Genomic DNA, 19829 nt, shown 5'->3' on the forward strand with positions numbered 1-19829 from the left:
TCCCGCAATTGGCACGATGGAGAGCTGGGCTCGAAATCGGACTATTTCAGGTGCATATGCTCTCTATATTTAACCTGTGCGACCTCAAAATATATTAGGGAGCATTTGTGTGAGTGCACATTTTGTTGTGGTATGACCTGTTTTCATTACTGTACAGAACACGCGAATAACTGCACAAAGTATGTGTGTGCCGTGCTGTGAACTACAGTGACAGGCACGGCAATTCAAAGACAACGTGATTTTCCATCCCGTGGCGCTACTTTCCCACCATTTTTCTATGTAAACAAGAGCTAGACAGATGGGTTTCAACGTTCGCATGCGTCTGCATCGCCTTGCGCATTAAGCACTAGAGTTAAACCCTTGTGTGTTTAAATAGGCTTGAAATCAAACAACAAAAAGACAGAGCCTGGATGGCTAAAAGGGTTGCATATTTTGCGTAACTTGTTTATTATTCAATATGGGGTTAGCTTCTTTGGAAGTAAAAGTTGGTTTGTAGTGGCTGACAAACTTTTATTTCGCATTTAAATAACATTTATATTTATACAATGACTTTGGCAGCAGGGTTGCAGGTTGAGCTTGTGGATTTAATTTCTTAGATGACTCAATTTCAGGGCAGTAAAGATTTTAATTATAAAACATATAATTTGGTAACATGAAATTGTCACAATAGACATAATTGTGTTCTCTACCTTGCACAAAGCATAATTTGAACAAAGAAATGAATAGGGCCGCCAAATGAGTAATCTCGATTAATCGCATCCAGAATAAAAGTTTGTGTTTACATAATATTTGTCTGTGTACTTTGCATATTAATATGTATTTATAAACACATACACATATACATATTAAGGAAATATTTACATGTATTTATCTATATGTACCAATACATTTAATTATATATAAATGTTTTCTTAAATATAAGCATGTGCATCAACTATATGCATATTTATGTTTTTATAAATACAAAATAAATATGAACAGTAGCTCTCGTGAGCACTTGCCAGCCTGTGCGCAGGTGCAGTAGATGAGGTTACATTGAAAAGGGATTTTTAGCGCAATTTAAGCTTAGTCTACAAACATTAAGATACAATTCATGTCATGCTTTATTATTGATCAGAAATATGCTGTTTAATTGTGATATCGCAGTGCTAGCGATTTGAGATATATCTGTCTTCCCCCCTTCAAGTAGATAGGACTGCAAACATGGCCGCCGAGTGAAACGACTTCTGTAAACTGACTTGTTAAACATGGCATACCTTGCTTTCAATGATTCAAAAGGAAGCGTGATGATGCAAGTGTTAAGAAAACCAAGATCTTACGTGAATCACAAATTCAGTAATAGGGCGAGGCACACAATGTGGGCAAAATTTGTTTCTCATTAATAGTTAAAATATTTAAAACAATATTAGTTTAATAAACTTCAAAATTTTATCAATTTAACTGATAGTATTGTTGTACGCTATATAGTGCTTTATAATTTCTCAAATTTACTAAAGAGGGTCATAATGTCTAACAGCAATTTAGGCATTTGATACTTCTAACAGTCATGACAGGTAGTGCTGCGCAATTAATCATGGCGCAATTGCGATGTCAGGCTATGCGATTACATGAAGCTGATTCTATTAAAGAAACAAGTGCATTCGTGGACGTGACAAGACATCCATTCTTAGAGATGTATGCCCATTGTCTATACGAGTCGACTTGTGTGGCGGTGGCGTGTGTTTCTATAGAGTTTCTAAAGTATATGTTACATCCTGCTTAAATGTCCGTTTGTTGGAATTATTTTCCTAAAAATGTGTACATCCGTATTATTTACCAGTACTAATTAGGAACACCATACTAATAGTGTGTTTGACCCCCATTCGCCTTCAGAACTGCCTTAATTCTACGTGGCATTGATTAAAACAAGGTGCTGAAAGCATTCTTTAGAAATGTTGGCCCATATTGATAGGATAGCATCTTGTAGTTGATGGAGATTTGTGGGATGCACATCCAGGGCATGAAGCTCCCGTTCCACCACATCCCAAAGATGCTCTATTGGGTTGAGATCTGGTGACTGTGGGGGCCATTTTAGTACAGTGACCTCATTGTCATGTTCAAGAAACCAATTTGAAATGATTCGGGCTTTGTGACATGGTGCATTATCCTGCTAGAAGTAGCCATCAGAGGATGGGTACATGGTGGTCATAAAGGGATGGGCATGGTCAGAAACAATGCTCAGGTAGGCCGTGGCATTTAAACGATGCCCAATTAGCACGAAGGGGCCTAAAGTGTGCCAATAAAACATCCCCCACACCATTACACCACCACCACCAGCCTGCACAGTGGTAACAAGGCATGATGGACCCATGTTCTGTTCGCCAAATTCTGACTCTACCATCTGAATGTCTCAACAGAAATCGAGACTCCAGTCTTCAACTGTCCAATTTTGGTGAGCTCGTGCAAATTGTAGCCTCTTTTTCCTATTTGTAGTGGAGATGAGTGGTACCCGGTGGGGTCTTCTGCTGTTGTAGCCCATCCGCGTCAAGGTTATGTGTGTTGTGGCTTCACAAATGCTTTGCTGAATACCTCGGTTGTAACGAGTGGATTTTTGTGTCAAAGTTGCTCTTCTATCAACTTGAATCAGTCGGCCCATTCTCCTCTGACCTCTAGCATCAACAAGGCATTTTCGCCCACAGGACTGCCGCATACTGGATGTTTTTCCCTTTTCACACCATTATTTGCAAACCCTAAAATCCCAGTAACTGAGCAGATTGTGAAATACTCAGACCGGCCCGTCTGGCACCAACAACCATGCCATGCTCAAAATAGCTTAAATCACCTTTCTTTCCCATTCTGACACTCAGTTTGGAGTTCAGGAGATTGTCTTGACCAGGACCACACCCCTAGATGCATTGAAGCAACTGCCATGTGATTGGTTGATTAGATAATTGCATTAATGAGAAATTGAACAGGTGTTCCCAATAATCCTTTAGGTGAGTGTATTTTTTAAGTTATTTTAATTCAGTAATGCAAAGATGTTACTGTTATTTCATTTAATTTTAATTTGAAAACTTTGTGCATTTCTAGTTGTTGTTGCTAGTTTGAATTGTATCTCAGTTGAGAAATACAAATTTCAGCATTTTGAGTTATCTGTGTGTGCATTTCCTTGATAGCAACCAAGTTGACTCATTATACCCAGTTTATCGTATCGCAATCGCACAACGCAATTTTTACCTCAATAATTGCAATGTGCGATTATTTTCCTCAAATTATGCAGCCCTAAATTGCCAGGTTATTCAGATAACAGTTTATCAAACATCTCAGAACAAAACATTTGTGCCTCTAATGCTTTATAAAAGACAGTGGATCAATGCAATGTGCCAGAATTCTTACCGTAGTCCTATTCTGTAATCATAACGCCAACCCTTATCTCTGCCACAGCAATACTTTCAGTGTACAAGACTGATCTCAAGTCAGCAGATGAATGCTGGACTGCTACAGCTGCCTAAGTGATGTCTGCATGGATCAGCAATGTCATCCAGACTCATCACACCATGACTATCAAATTACAGACCGCTCGCTTACCAGACGTACAGAAGGGCTTGTGTAAACAGAAATCAAAATTGACCATCTAATATTTTCTATCTAATAAAACATACAAAAGTTAAAACAGATCGGTGTGTATATATACTGTATATATGTGTAAGGTTCCTGACCAGTGATTCAGGGCATGTAATGAACCCTCAACATTTTTCATCTTTAAAATGAAAATGACCATTGCCCTCTTATTTTGTCAACCTCCAAACACATTTATTCATTTGGCAGACGCTTTTATCCAAAGCAAACACCTGGTTAATAGATTGATAAAGTCTCACATTAAATGTAGCAATTTTACATTAAATATAATTTTTTTCGATATCTCAAATGTTAGCTAACACAAGTAAGTTTCACGTTGACCTTCAAAGGCAGAGAGAACTAATGTAGCTTTTTGTTATACATATGAACGCTGTTTCAAAGTAGCTCTAGAAGGAATATAGCAGTACTAATGTCCACTCTGATCTGTTCCATCTACAGGAACATTAAACAAAACACTGTCTTATTTATACATCTGTAGACCAGTGAAAAGGCTATAGGCCACTGTGGCAGGGAACCAGAAACTTAACTTTAGTGTTGGTATTGGAGAAAAAACCTTGAGAGAAGCCAGCCTCAACCAGAAGGGTCAGTTCATCTCTGGCTACACAGTTTAAACATGTGGTCAATGCTTGTTAACTCGGTTTATTTTATGTATTCGTTTGGTAAGATATATCAGAATGCATACTTTAAAACTGTCCATCCTATACTGTAAATTCTAAGATATTATGTCCCGACCAACATAGTATGTGACATAAGAATTATTAGTGCAAACATTGATAGATTTGTGTATACATTTTCTCAGGACACATGCATATGATAACAGTATTTCATTTCTGCTACATACTATGTATAAGAATGAGATCAAGATCCTCTTCACTGGTGATGTGCATATGAATCGAATACTTCTGGTTTAAGAACTATTCAGCTGGAATGCATCAGAAACAAAGCTGAGGATGGGCAACGCTTCAGTGGCCACCCCAGAGAGCAGGAGGCCGTTCTTGAATTCATTCTCCATGAAGAAATATGCTGGCTTCATATGCATAAACATCTTTTCCGAATGTAATATTTTCTTCACTTTGCCAGTGATTTATGCTATCTACATTACATTAAGCAACACTATTATACTGCTAAAAAGTCACTCCAAGCCGGTATGATTTTGAAGACAACAACATTGGCCAACATTAACTTACATGGTATGCAAACCATTTCTAAAAATAATTTATCGTTCCACTGAAGAAAGTAAGTCAAAAACTGGTTTGGAATGACATGAGGGTACTTTTTCTGCAGAGTGATTTTCACATTACATTAATGTCGCAAATGATTGGCTCCAAAATTGAATTTATATATGTAACAAATGAAGGCCCATAGGTTTAATTTATAAGAATGGCATACTTTTATGGATTGCTGTGCCAGTCAAGCAACTTGAAAATGCTTTTCTTTCTTCCCATAGGAAATTTCCAATAAATATACAATATCATACTAAAAGAATGCTAGTATTTTTAAAGCACTGAGTTGTTACAAAGAAAGATAAAAACATCTTTGCCAGCCTTGTGCATCCTCACAGAACCTCTTGGCTTGGTTTAGGCCTTGACTAAAGACTCAGAACTAAGGCTCTTCCCCTAACGCTAGCCCTTCCTGCCCGTTGAATTATTCCAGCAGGAAACTAATCCATCAATAAGCCTTCAAAGCAAAAAGATGCGTTCAACCAGGACTCTGATCAATATTAATGGAGCATACATGAATAAAACTCAGATTCTTCAAAGAAGAACTAGCAGAAAGGCCTCCTTTGCTTCCTCGCCACAGCCGTAGATGCTCGAACCCGGTGAATTTTGAGATTTAGACTGAGCTAGAACAGAGAGACTCCCTGGGTGGACTGGGAAGAGTGCCTGAAACGGCTAAAAATAAAGATGGAGAGGAATGAATATGGAAAATAGCAGTCTGTTAGTCCCTAATCATCAGCAGGCTCCCTACCTTAGGAACAGGAACATAGATGGCTTGTTGCTAACATGCTTGTTCCCCAGTTAACCACTGCCACAGGAGTGAAGATTTATGTACGTTAAGTATTATAATGTGATGATTGCTGTTGGAAATCATGTGCACGAGTAACAAAAAGGACTGTTTGCTGTCTGTTCAGCAAGATGCACGAAGACTATGAGCGCAAAATTGAAGTTTTTAGTTCATGGTTGTTAGACGCGAGTCATCTATATGCAAGCGTACTTCTGAAGATTGTCATTTTCTTCAGTCTTTTGGCCTGCAAAGTATTTTTTCAAATACACCACATGCCTTAAAGCCGTCATAATTCAGGCAGTTTCTGTATATCTCATGTTAATCTTGAGTACTTACAGAACAGTATCGCACCCTTCACATATCCGCAGAGTCTATAGTTTGAACACATTTTAAAAAAGACAGATAAAGCTGTACGATTATTTCAGAAAACATGCAACGTGTGTGGGGGGAGGAGGCGGAACTAAAGCATGTGCGCACACATTGCCAAGAAGACAGTTTCACTTACCGTGTGAGGTTCGTGAGGGCATGCTGGTGCTTTTCCGAGAGAATTGTCCAATAAGGGACTAAGGAAAGTTGTTACGTAACGATTTTTCATGTTCTAAAAAAAACTTTCCGAAACCTGTAAGAACACTGGGGGAGTGTATCGAGCACAAAAATACTACGTCATACATCCAACTCGATTTTTGCCAAGTTGACCATGTGAAGTATGAGAGGACAGCACATTTAACACTGTAAAAATATCAGAATGCATGACACCGTTGCACCACCCCTTTAACGTTAGAAGTGTTGAGCTCAAAAACTGGAAATGCTGTTGAGACGATTATCTTGATTCTGGTTGGACCAAGGACCAAAAAAGACGACGCTGTGACTGTAGCTGTTATCTTGATTATGGTTGGCCAAACGAATACAGGCTGGGCCAAACAGGCTTCAAAATTATAGATTTTCTTTTATACCAAAAAATCATTAGGATATCAAGTAAAGATCATGTTCCATGAAGATCATTTGTAAGTTTCCTACTGTTAATATATCAAAACGTAATTTTTGTGAGTAATATGCTATGCTACTTTAGAGACAACTTTAAAGGCAATTCTCTCAATTTTCGACCCTCAGATTCCAGATTTTGAATCTTGGCCAAACATTGTCCTAAAAAACCATACGTCAATGGAAAGAGTATTTGTTCAGCTTTCAGGTGATGTAAAAATCTAAGTATTTTAAGTATTTAACATAAATTATGTAAAAAAAAAAATTATTCGGTTATAAAAGTCAGTTTAACATTCTGACAAACCTACAGCCATAAAGATCCATTTACAATACTATAGTACATAACACGCATGAATGAGCTCCATAAATATACTAAAGGAGTGAGTCATTCTATCAACATATTTGTGGAAGGATTCAAAGGACTGTGTAATACTCGCTTCATACTGGTCTGCACTAACTCTAGTCAAAGCTGGCGCTTTTTATCAGCTGTTTTTCACCCTTAAATGGCTTATGGCTGTTTGGACGCAACAATATAAGGTCACTGGTAAAACAATGTGGAGTAAAAAAACAAGCAAAAATACGAAAAACTGCCAACAGCAGCACCAAAATCAACTTCAGACAGGTCAACAAAAAACAAACATGCAGGGAGAACAACTTTATTTTTTATAATCTCTGTGCATCTCTATAATAAGAATCGTATCAGTGCAGAGCATTCTAGTTCTCTTGGGTAGCATTAGCCGCAGGACACGATCCAGGGTTTGCTTATGCATAACAGAATGACAGCGGCCGGTACACCACAGGACTTAATAAGAACAAGAGTTTCTGTGATGAACTTCTCGCTGAGATTTAAGCAGATGAAATGGAAGTACAGTGAGAGAAAGAGGGAGGAAGAAGTGGTCAACAAAACCTAGCGAGCAGGGATGAACCAATAGGACTTTTTTGGCAGAAACGGATAACTATTTGAACAGACCACTACTGGCTGATTCTGATAGCGATATTGTTTTATTCTGTTTTTAAAACACATCACTTTTAACTTTTGATCATGTTTTAAATCAATTAGACATTATACAATTAAAATCCTTTACAAAGTTCATATATAAACCTTTTCCGGGCAAAATGTAACTATTGCATTCTTTGCAAAAGAAAGCATAAAAAACTGTCCAAGAATTTAGCTTTGTATACTGTGCTAGGCTTTAATGGACTAGTTTGATGCACTTATGTATTTTGTTGCCTATGTTGTTATAATTGCTTCCAATGTTTCCTCATCTGTAAGTCGCTTTGGATAAAAGCGTCTGCTAAATGACTAAATGTAATGTAAATGTAATTTGAACAAAATAAATCTTTACAGATTAAGCAAGACAGCTACCTTTTGGAACAGGTTTTAGTCATTCATGTTGTGGGTGGATCACTACAAAAGAATGGGTGAAGTTTAGGGGCATAGTGTCACTTTAAGTTACTTAAGCGGCTAAAAATGACCGCAAGATAAAGACAGAAAAGCCGTTTTAGGATTTACTGTTTTTAAGTCGCCGGTAAAGGGAATATGTGCGTCTCTGATTCCCCTTCGAAATGACCCCTGGGGTTCTTTATGTGTATTCACGATCAAACAACAGCGTGTAAAAGCTTAATTGAATGTCAAAATGACACAAGCCATACTGTAAACACTGTGTCCAATAATGTAATGCACTCTACCTGACCTTCTCTTTCTCAGACTCTTAAAGGGTAACTCGGACGGAAAATCTGCCATTAATCACTCACCCTCGCGAAGTTTAACATCTGTATGACCTCCATTCTTCCCAAAAGCGCAAATGAAGGCAGTTCTGGAAGCTTTCCGACTACACGTTCTCTAGTCAGAACGCGCATGCGTCAGCGCCAGCGGTGCTGACACCTTATGCGTGTCCTGTGGCTCTCGGGAACGCGCGCTGGAAACTAACACTCAAATCAGGACGTTTTTTTTTATTATAGCCGTTAGTTTTGTTTGTTTGTGCACAAAAAGTGTCATTACATTACATTTAAACTGAACCACAGGAGTTCCGTGGATAATTTGACTATGTCTTCGTGCACTTTCAGCGAAGGAGGAGTCCGAAACCTTCCAAAACTACCTAAATTTGCGTTTTGGGGGGAAATGGACGCCATCCGGATTTTAAACTACGTGACCGCGAGTGGGACAATTTTCGTCGGAGTTACCCTTTAATTTCACTCAGCGAGTGACTCGGTCTCTAGTACTGTTTTGAGTTCTGTTGATGTGATGTCACCTCTGGCGGATGGGAACTCATTATATCCTACAAGAATAATACCAAATGGACACCATATTAAACATTTAGTGATGGAATTTTATTATTTTAATACACAAATGTCTGCTTATATTTCTAAGCGTGCACTAGCTTCACTACGCATGCCCAGAGTCACTTTTAATTAGACCAGAACACCGGGGCCTTACTTTGCAGCAAAGTTTATCTCTCTGTCCTATAAATAACATTACTTGAGTAGTTGCCAAACAAACAGATGCGTGCCTTTTAACCGCAAAATACCGCAGTCTCGCACCAATTAACTCGCAACGGCCCCTTTAAGAGCGCGAGCGCGCCGCTGGTCTTTTCCATTGCGACTGTCTGCAACAACTTCATTTGCTTTTTCTTGCAGAAATACGACAGACAACAAGTTGGTATGAGAGATATAAATGTCTTACGTTGTGAAAGCGCGTGCTGTCGCTGAAGGCAGAGCCGCGGAGGGACGCGTCTGTCTCTCTCTCCTCCAGACGAGCCTGTCAACAGCGTCTAGACGGACTGTCTCACTCTCACGGCCAAAACTCAGCAGAGCACAAACTCCCGTTGTGTTCCAGTCAGTCCAGCCCTCGGTCTCTCTCCCTCTCCCTACATGAGTCATTTACAGCACGCTGCAGCGACACCTGAAGGACAGGAGTACGCCTGACAACTCACTGACTGTACGATGGGAATATTTTTATTTAAACATGACTATATGAGTATGTTTATCAGACCACAGAGAATTTGTCGAAGGCGTGCAAAGACCCCTAGAAAGGAGCAGATCATTGACCCTCCTAAAGGACTCGTTCACATAAGAAGCTGACCCCCTGGCTGGGATTTAACAAGCATGTTTGCTATCACTGTGTGTGGTTCGTATGAGAGACATGGCCAAAGGGTTGACAGGTGTGTGATCAGGCCACAAAACTGTATATTCTCGAGCCCTGGCCACTTGCCACAGATACAGAAGAGGAAACATGTCCCGGAATGACTCAATAATCGTGACTTGAAGTGTTTGCTTCATTTTCGGAACATAATGTGCAACATTGCATGCTCGGAGTCATCTGACTAAATCCAAAATAAAACTCTTTGCCATGGCATTTGTATTCATTACATATTTGATATGTGTGTATCCCATTTATTCAATCAAACTGTTTTGAAACAGTTGTGAAAGCGCCATAGAAATGAAGCTCAATTGAAAATGTTATTTATTCATGGCAGTTCTGGCTTTTTATGGCCTTTTTGAAATTAGACATGGTCAAACAAATCAAGTAACTATTAATGAAAATAAAAGATTATGCAAAAGAATAGCACATTATAATCATTTTTTCTTCTGGTTGAAATGTTACCGGGACATTAAACAACGGATTTAGATGCTTAAAACAAAAATGAAAGGATAATACTCGTTCACCGTGTTTGACCTCACTCAGGCTGAGCAAAACTGACAGCATATAAAAGCACACGAGTAGTCGAGTTGTCAGTCGTGCTCGTAGGGTTGATTGGTGGTGTTGGCCGTGTATCGATGGCGTGGCTGAACAGCCTGGGTGGGATCGGAATCGTACATTTGCTCGCTGAGAGAGGGGGGAGGCAGAAGGTGGGTCAGTCGAGATCCAGGTCTGGGGGAGTCCAGATGAGGAAAGAAATACCTGTAGGTACAAACGATGGGTGCGATACGAAATAAGCAAAATAAATGAGATACAAACACACAAGCACGAGAGAGTTGAGTGAAAGAACTGCAAATGTGCATTTTAATGGAATAGACAGAAAAATTGCCACAGATTTAATAATCATCACTTTCAATATAGTTTGGCTCATTTTTAAAGTTTATTTTCTATAATTAACAGGTCTAGATAACCTTTCTATTGCACTTTAATAATTGTTTTACTCTTCAAAAGGCTCTTGGTCTGCGTGGGACTGAAACCGTATTCTTTTGTGATAAATATCTCTTCTCAGTCCCACTCAAACCTTCACAAGGCCTTCTTGAGAGAAGACAATACAATTCTTCACATAAAACTTCAAAAGGAACATTAAAAGTACTCAAGTCAAAGCACAAACTGACAACGTTTATTTTACACTGAGACACGTTCAATTACTTCCTTCCTGTCTCTAAATCCCAACTAATACATGTACAGATTTGATGTATTAAGTGTGAATTTGGCATCTCTAGAAATCCGACCTTTATTTAACACACCGGTTTGTGATTTATAAACTACGATAAATATGATGAATTTCATTGACATGTTAATATGGACAACACAAACGCTACGTTTATATATATCCCAGACTAGGAAGCCTACTGACAAAAACGTTTCTGCGGCATTTCTGGAGGTTTAATGCTGCATTCAAGACAACCACAAAAAGAAAACGTCTGGATCAAGCAAAATTAAAGATAACAAGTATTGATTACCATTAAAATAGTGCTGTTCCAGAAATGATATCCGGGCTGAGGTGGGAAATACCCTAAACCCAAGGTCTCTTAAACGCAGCATAAGCAGAAAGGGCTCAATATCACCCAATGTCTCTCTCTACTGTTCAGAATACAGAATATATGAAGATACTGGTAAATAATTGGTAACTTATTTCACCACAAAAAATATATATTAAAATGTGTAGTGCTATAATATCTACATGAATTAAGGGCAGAAAATGTCACAATGGGAAAATCAATTAAATAACAATTTATGCTTCATGTTCTAATATAATTAATATAATATCATTCATATTTTCATGCAAACCTGATATAAAATTGCCTTGAAGTATGCACATCGTACATTATTATCAGTTTTGAGAAATGACCTAAAGTTCAACTGTTGTGAAATAAATAATACTGAACCATGTTACAACATCCTATAATATTAAGACTGGGATTATAATAGTGTTCAACTATAGAAAACATAATTTGCTGAAGAAAACACACACACACACACTTTTGTTGGATTAGTAGCTGGATGAGGGGTCAGTCTGTCCAATCCTGTGCATGCAGCAAGCAGCCAATCAGCACATTAGGCCATTAGCCAGGCATCAGCTGTGCTTTCTTTCTGTTAAAAATAAGATAAAGGGTTATGCGTCATCCACAACACAGCAAACACAAACAGAAATGCTCAAATGCAAAAAACAATGTATGGCTGTAACACACAGTAACACCACAAAGGGACAAACTGATAATGCTGATAAATGATCACGAGATGAGTACAAAAATATTCAAAACTCCGAAAAGATTGACAACGCACATTTTATTTAAACAAAGTTAATAATAATTAATATTAGAGTTAAAGCAGGGGTCTTTTAAACATACAGCAGATCAGTCATGATCAAAGACATTCTGTCCATGTAAAGATTCATCAAGTATTGCCCTCCAGGGCTATAATATCTTAATGCATCATATCGCAGATGTTGGAGTCATTTATCAGTGGTGATCAATAGCACTCAGTACAGTCAGACTCAACATCAGTCACACACTGATAGGTAAATGGGTAAGAATGTCTTTCGGGCGTTTATACCGGGCATGTAACTATATTTTACATGATTTATTTTCATAAAAAAATTGATTCAATGAACTTTCAGTATGAATGGGTCATACGGACCTGCAGCTGGGACAAAAACAAAGACACCCTGCTATTTTGTTCTTGAAGGAATAGGAATTGATTCATTTTCATTCACAATTTACTTACCCTTATGCCAGCCTAGGTGTATATTTCCTTTTTCTTTAGCCGGACATAGTCTAGAGCAGGGGTCTCCAACCTTTTTGTAAGCGAGGGCTACCAAAATATCTAAAATCCTCTAGAGGGCTACTTGTTGATAACATACTTTCAAACTTTAAACATGTAACGAGGCCTTATTTTTACACTCACAGAACCAAATTCAGTTTTCTTTCAGATATTTTTGCACTTTAATATATTAAAGCTTATAACACTTGCTAATAATAAACGTTCATGACGATGTAGCACGTGGTTGATCGGTATAGTCACAGATTTGTCAACTGTCTTGAGCATTATTGGTGAGCCCTGTGTTTAGCGGGCACCTTACAGAGTTCATGCGGGCTACCAGGTGCCTACGGGCACCGCGTTGGAGACCCCTGGTCTAGAGTATATATATATAATATTCCCCTAAAGTCGTATGGAATTTAAAGACGGATATATGCACCTTTTTGATCTTCAAAAAGTGGGACACTATCTATTGCCATAAGCAAGCTGGGAAGAGCCAGACCATCTTTTAAAATTACTTGGATTGTATCCGGCTGAAGAAAGAAAGACATATACACCTTAATATAATGTGTTAGTGATCCATAACACTGCATACGATATATAAATGACAAATGTGTAATAGAAACTACATTGTCAGTTCACAAATATTTTTTCTATTCCTATTCATATATTCTTAGAAGTGTTGTTAACCGAACAACAGCAGCGTTGGTTAGTGTCTGTACAAGAGAAGTGAATGGGTGCCATCGTTGTTTGGTTACCAACATTCTTTATTACACGGCTCGTTGGAATGCTTGATTCTGATTGGCCAGTCTCGACATTTGCAGGTTCGTTATTCCCAAATAACAACCTCTCAAAACTAATGACACAAGGTTACTCGGATGCAGCAAATCATTTTGACAGGTTATTTTTGACAAATGAAGTATTAATATGTCTTTTAATAACATAATATTTACAACTGATTAACCCGATTGCCGGTTCGTGACATTTGAACGTTGTTTCTTACCTTAAAGGGTAACTTTAAGTTTCCTCGTCGCATAACATTTATTTATACTGAACCACCGGAGTCGCGTGGACAATTTCACGATGTCTTTACGCACTTTCAGTGCATTGAAGTTTGGTTGCGTTGCAATCTAAGGTAGCTTTCAAAACAACCTTAATTCGTTTTTTTGGGCAAAATGGACGTCAACAGATGTTTTATGGTCGTAGTTACACTTTAAAACGGAAAGTCAACAGCTTTTCCTCGCGGAAGGTCTGCATTTGGTTTAAATGAGCTAATAAAATCTTTCAAATTCACATTTCATGTCTATTTTATTCTCTGATGGCAAGTAGCATGTAAGTGTAATAAGTGGGAAAATGTACAAGCAGCCGGTCAAGTATTACTTTAACTCCTACAACTCTTGTTTTAAAAAATTGTCTCCTACTTTGACCAAATGTAAAGAGAGAAGTGTGAGTGACAAAGGGTGAATGCGTCAAGGTACTGACAGCTCCAGTTATGAAATAAAGCATAAAATGCACACATTATACTTAACGTGGGTTTGTAATTCGTCAGTGTTTAAATACACAAAACACGAGAGGCCTGAGGCACAATACGAACACCCCTAACACAGAGCAAATTCCAGAAGTACACCCAAAGCCAGAGATGCCGTAAAATCACAATGATATATTTTCTTTGTTCCGTTAATGACAGCATGTTGAGTATAAGAACAATGTGTCAAAAAGGTCTGGACACGCCACCGCTTCTGCAGTAACTACTGGCTAACTGGCAAATAACTTCTGGATGTTAAAAAAAAATGTCTGCAGTAAGCAAACATCAACTAAAATCAATAATTCAGTCTTACATCCGTTTTTTACCACAACATGCGGCGATAAAAATCACATCACCAGCATTACGTACCTGCCAGCAGAAGCTGCCCCGACAAGCAGCTGACCCGCCGCAGACACCCCCACCGCATTAAGAGCTGCCGCGTGTCCAGAACCGTTCACCGGACTCCCGTCTCCTCTAAGGATCCCTGTGCACTTCCAGTTGTCCATGTAATTGGCTGAACAGTTAACAGAGACCGTGACTAACAGTTCCCAAAACTTTTCATATACAACAGAATTTTCAGCTGGGACCTGGTATCGTTTATCACAATTGGAAAGAAGCAAACTGATAAGCACATGATATACAAGATCTGAAAAAGAATATGCTAAAAGCTCTAATTTGAATTAGTCGTTGAACGGAAGGAAGCAGACCGAGCTGACGACTGACCTTTCCAGAGTCTCACACAGCCGTCATCTCCAGAGGAGGCCAACAGAGTGCTGGTGATGTTCCAGCTGACGCGCCACACCTGCGAGTTATGACTGTCAAACTGAGCCATCACCTGCACCTCAAACTTAGTGGGAGCAGAGCTGATAATGCTCTCTCTCCTGTCAAACACACACACAAGACAAATCAATCTCCACGAAAGAAGCGGTGTTGCTAAGTGTTTGCTGAGGCGTTCGGTATTTGTGGTGAAACTTTTAATGTTACAAACTGAGATATGTTACCTAAGTGGTATGAGTTTGAAAATGCGGACGTCTTTGGTTGCGATTGCCAACACGTGGAAGGATCTTCCGAGATTAGGAGCAAAGGCGACATCATGAACGGGATCGGTTACAGTCACCAACGTCTCCGCTTTAGCGTATTTCCTGTATGGTTAACAGAGACCCTCTTTAGAAACACACCGGAAACCTGCTCGTAACAGTTAACAGTTACAGGTGAATTTCATACCTGGTGTTTTCATTATACTCATAGATTTGCACTTTGCCACCGTATGTCATATTGCTGTCGTCGCTACCCACGGCTATCATCGGAGGATGAGCTCGAGAGCTAATGGTCAGAACAAACCATATACAGGTTAGCGCATTAACGCTCAAGAAATTAATGATTTATTTTATCTTGTTTTCTGCTGAGGTCCATTTCATTTTAGTCAATACTAGTCACTCGCTATCTGCCCAACTATGACAAATTGCGTCTTATTGGATGTAAGAAGTTTTGACGGTTACAATGAAACCATAACAGTGTCACATTCCAAAAGGTTGTATAAGACTGTAAAAGTTCACTTGCTAAAGTTATTATGTTTCGTGTAGTGTGTGTTTCTCAACTGGTGGGTCAAAATGAACAATCAAAGAAACAACATTAACAACATTTTGTTAATATATATATATGAAGAGTTTGGTTCCAAGATGCAAACTTAAAAAATGTTCAAAAATCACTAATTAATATCAATCAAACTGCAATTGGTTTGTTTTGATTTAAGCCATAATAACTCCAAAAATATACAGCTTACTAACACAATAAAAACATGATAACATTATAAAAAACTTAAAAAACAAGTTTTTGGTTCTCTCCTTTTGGAACCAAACTCTTCATATATATATATATATATATATATATGGGGGTCGCGCGAGGCTTGGTGATGACTATGGCAAAATGTGGGTCCCATGGTCGCGAACCAGTCGAGAGGCACTCGTGTTCTGCTGAGACCTGGATGGGTTCCAGGAGATGCAGGAACAGGAGAGCTTGCAGGAGATCTCGTGCTGTAAGGACCACTGACTTAGGTTCATCACATCAGGCGCTTCGTAGATGCGCACCACACCATCTGCAGAGCAGGTTGTCAACATCAGACCCATGTGCTTTGGCGCAAACTTCACATCAGTTACTGATGTCCGGCTGTCCACCAGCGTGGTTCTCTTTATCTGAACACACAATCAATAGAAGAACTGTGACACTGCTTCAGCTTTCAGAAATACCGATATCAAAATGTAAACAAATTCAAACGCTGTGTGAAATATATTCTGAAAAAGTGATTTCTCTTTCACACCCAGTGATTTTGACCTCGCTGTTTGTCATTGGATTCGCCAACTATTTCCTCCCATACGGCTGCAGTGCGGTCAAATGAGCAAGACGCCAACACCTGACCAAACTCAGGGTGCGCCCATGTCACTCTCCACACAGATCCACTGTGAGTCTACAGCAGATAGACAAAATACAGTTTCAAACTTTAAAATCTTTCGTGTCTTTTTTATTTACATTTTTATTTATTTTAGGATGTATTGTCTTTAGAGCTGCTTTGCAATAATGCACAATTGTCAAAATACAGGTGCCAAAAGAGATTTGTTCTTACATAAAACACTGTGAACTCATTTCACAACAAGTAGAAAAGAAAACACACACCTTCCAGCTAGCAGTGCAGTGCCATTCTCCACTGTCATCTTTATCCCAGACCTAAAGCAGTTCAGAGAAGCCAGAAAATGGGTTTAAAATCTGATAACAAAACACAACAGAAGCAAAACCTGTCTGAACACAATGGCGAGTATTTTGAAATTATGTTACAATCTGAACATGACTTAATTTTACGTATTAAAAACGAATAAGACATTTGCCTTAAATTCCCCTATTTGATCATTTTACATTAAACCCACCAATATTTCAAATACTTAAAAGAAGAAATATCATTCAAATAAAAGCGCATTATAAAGACAAGGCAGTGACTGGCGCTTCTGTATAATGTTGCGAAAGTGTTTATGTTTTCTTGCCTTGACACTTTGATCACTGGAGCACGTCGCCATCCTCCGACCGTGAAAGTCATAAGAAACATCGTGAATGAGATCTTTATGATCCGCCGCGATACTTTTCGCCACGAACATCTTCTAGCACAAATACTTCTTGATATCGTGCTCAACTTCTACCTCTGGAAGTTCAAAGACTAATATCAAATATTTAGAAATTAGTGATGAAGTATACATGCGCCATATTTCTCAGCCGAATGTTAAGCGCTTTGGCGGAATACTGACCCCTGCTGGATTGGAGGAATTCATGATTACGTTTTAGAAGAAATCTAATTGTTTATCGTCTGATCCTAATATATATATATATATATGACATGGACGTTTGTGCAGGACTCGCCCGTTTTGTCTCTCAAACACAGAAGCAAGATATTAATTAGTGATTTTTGAACATTTTTTAAGTTTGCATCTTGGAACCAAACTCTTCATATATATATATATTAACAAAATATATATATATATATATATATATAGGCCTATATATATATATGAGATGGATGTTTGTGCAGGACTCGCCCGTTTTGTCTCTCAAACACAGAAGCAAGCTCTCAAGTTCTAGAAAAATAGTTTGGCTGTGTTAAGCCTTTCTGTACATGTGTGTATGCCATGATGGCAGAAGCTCGGGCTCAGTTTACATGTCATTTTTGTCTGGATACATCGAAGGATCCAGCGACCATTCCCTGTAGACACAGTTACCATGCGAGACTGCTGGGATCAGGATGATCTTAAGGGGGTCTAGAGCTGCCCTCAGTGCAGACAGACCTTCACCCCACTGACGATGATCTGCCCTCAACATGATCCACTCCTGGAGTGTTTCTGACGTACTGACCAACAGTGTTGTATTGTAACAAAATAAAAATACTGAAGTGCAGTACTCAAGTAGTTTTTGGTAGAATCTGTTCTTTACTTGAAACTTTCGCTTTTACTCCGCTACATTTCCTGAACAAAATGTATACTTTTACTCTGATTCATTTCCCCTAAGCATGTTCCTTACTGCAAAATAAAAGCACAGAAACAGAACTGAAATAGACAAGTCAGCGATCCTGTCACCATGACAATGCTGAACCGATCATTGGTTAAAACTCAATGTGCGAGAGCAAAAATGAGCTCTTCATTTCAACACAAGGTTTTAATGTGCTGCTTCTTTTAAAGAGAAACTGCAGGTTTTCTAGTTTCAATGAATGATCAAATGCCCGGGTTTTTACTGTAAGGGAAGGGCAAGGACAGGAAGAAGCAAGGGCCAGACAAGTTTCCTGATTTTGTTCCGAGTTGTTCTCTTAGAGGGATAATATTTGGGGTGGGAGGGAACTATGCTGTTATAAAGTTAGGATTTATAAAGTAAAGTTTTAAAGATGTGGTTTCTGAACTTGTATTTTGATAGTTTAGCAATTTGGCAACATGTTGTTCGAGATAAAACTACTTGAGCTTGAGACAGAGCTTTTTCAAATTGATGTTTACATCTTTAGCAGACGTATTACAGACGTCTCCGAGGCGTATTGCAGATGAGCAAACTATGTCTTGCAGATGTCCAATAGACGTAAGCCAGGAGTGTGCTATCTGGGTTAAGAACACTGACCGAAGTATTAGAGACCATGCCCATGCCCCTTCACTGTTCCTGCTTTAAGATTCGCATGTGTTTGCTTCTATGAGAAAGCAGGTCACATCAATATTATTATGTCATTATTATACTCCTGAGGTTTCTACAGAAACGAGACACAGAGCAAATTGCAGCAGCAAATCCAAGAGAGATTACTTTCCCTTTAATATCCATGTCGACGCGTGCCACTATACCTCACTTTTTTCTTATCAGAGCAAGAGACTTAAAATCTGTTTATTTTGGGTGTACACATATATGTAAGAGAATTATTAGACACTGTAAGTTTTTATAGAATAAATCTTCAATGTATACTGATTGTAAAATGTCATGATCACGGGGGTGAGACGACGAGGGGGTAACATAACATAGAAACAGGAACAAGGATTAACTAACTAAACTAGACAAGACTAAGACAACACTTGAATTAAAAATAAATGAACTGAATAGACTAGACTAGACTAGACTAGAACAGGAACTCACCACACAATCACAATGAACCAGCAGCACAAGACAGAAGACACAAGGGCATAAAATAAGGGACCAAATCAAGAGGGGAACAGGTGTAGGGCATGAATCAATAACGAGGTAAGGAGAGGATGGGAACAGAGACGAGACCAGAGAGAGCATATGGCAAGCCAAATACACAATAGTCGCCTCTCTCCACATTAAACATGAGGTTCTGTCATGATCCTGCCACTAGACCAAAAGAAATATGACATGATGCGGCAGAATTGTTGGACAATTTGACTAAATAATGATACTGTCCATCATTAGGTTTTTAAGAAATCACACACATGGATTTGCTAACTTCATTTATTTTCATAAAAGTTGAAGATCACAGGGTAAACAACAAGATGTCAGGGTGGACCTTGAATGACAGGATGGACAAAGGCATTAAAGGGTGAACTTAGAGAACAAGAACATCAGCAGAACATCAGGAGCAACAAGTAACACTAAAGCAACATAACTAAAGATTTCAGGAATTCACTTTTTTAATTCAACTCCTTTTCTGCATCACTCTAATTGATCTTCCACATATTTCCAAACAGACGGAGCAATTTGTAGAGAGCGCCTGTTCAGAGA

The 19829-nt window shown here is 38.7% G+C and overlaps 2 protein-coding genes across 5 annotated transcripts in view; both read right to left on the reverse strand.

The window, feature by feature from the left end:
* The window catches only part of ldlrad4a (low density lipoprotein receptor class A domain containing 4a), a 71730-nt gene extending 62269 nt beyond the window's left edge, over positions 1 to 9461 (reverse strand). Inside the window, exon 1 of the mRNA XM_079484982.1 lies at positions 9287 to 9461. The gene's annotated coding sequence lies outside the window, so the exon portion shown is untranslated. The remainder of the gene's footprint in view (positions 1 to 9286) is intronic.
* An 874-nt stretch (positions 9462 to 10335) lies between these two features.
* On the reverse strand, positions 10336 to 19251 carry seh1l (SEH1-like; the record flags this gene model as incomplete). 4 transcript variants are annotated; one of them, XM_079485493.1, is made up of 10 exons in its annotated part: positions 19227 to 19251; positions 17120 to 17274; positions 16758 to 16808; positions 16405 to 16551; positions 16068 to 16279; positions 15312 to 15410; positions 15089 to 15229; positions 14811 to 14968; positions 14457 to 14601; positions 10580 to 11896 (listed from the first exon to the last, which is right to left on the reverse strand). In XM_079485493.1, exons 2-10 carry the CDS (start codon positions 17228 to 17230, stop codon positions 11869 to 11871), a joined length of 1092 nt encoding a protein of 363 aa, XP_079341619.1. In that variant the 5' UTR covers positions 17231 to 17274; positions 19227 to 19251. The 4 variants fall into 4 exon arrangements, with proteins under 4 accessions (XP_079341621.1, XP_079341619.1, XP_079341618.1 ...); XM_079485495.1 differs by lacking the exons at positions 10580 to 11896; positions 19227 to 19251 and adding an exon at positions 10336 to 10504 and having other exon boundaries at positions 17120 to 17381; XM_079485492.1 differs by lacking the exon at positions 19227 to 19251 and having other exon boundaries at positions 17120 to 17384.
* Positions 19252 to 19829: the final 578 nt, after the last annotated feature.

The sequence above is a fragment of the Barbatula barbatula genome (assembly GCF_947034865.1).
Source record: "Barbatula barbatula genome assembly, chromosome: 21".
NCBI lineage: Eukaryota > Metazoa > Chordata > Actinopteri > Cypriniformes > Nemacheilidae > Barbatula > Barbatula barbatula.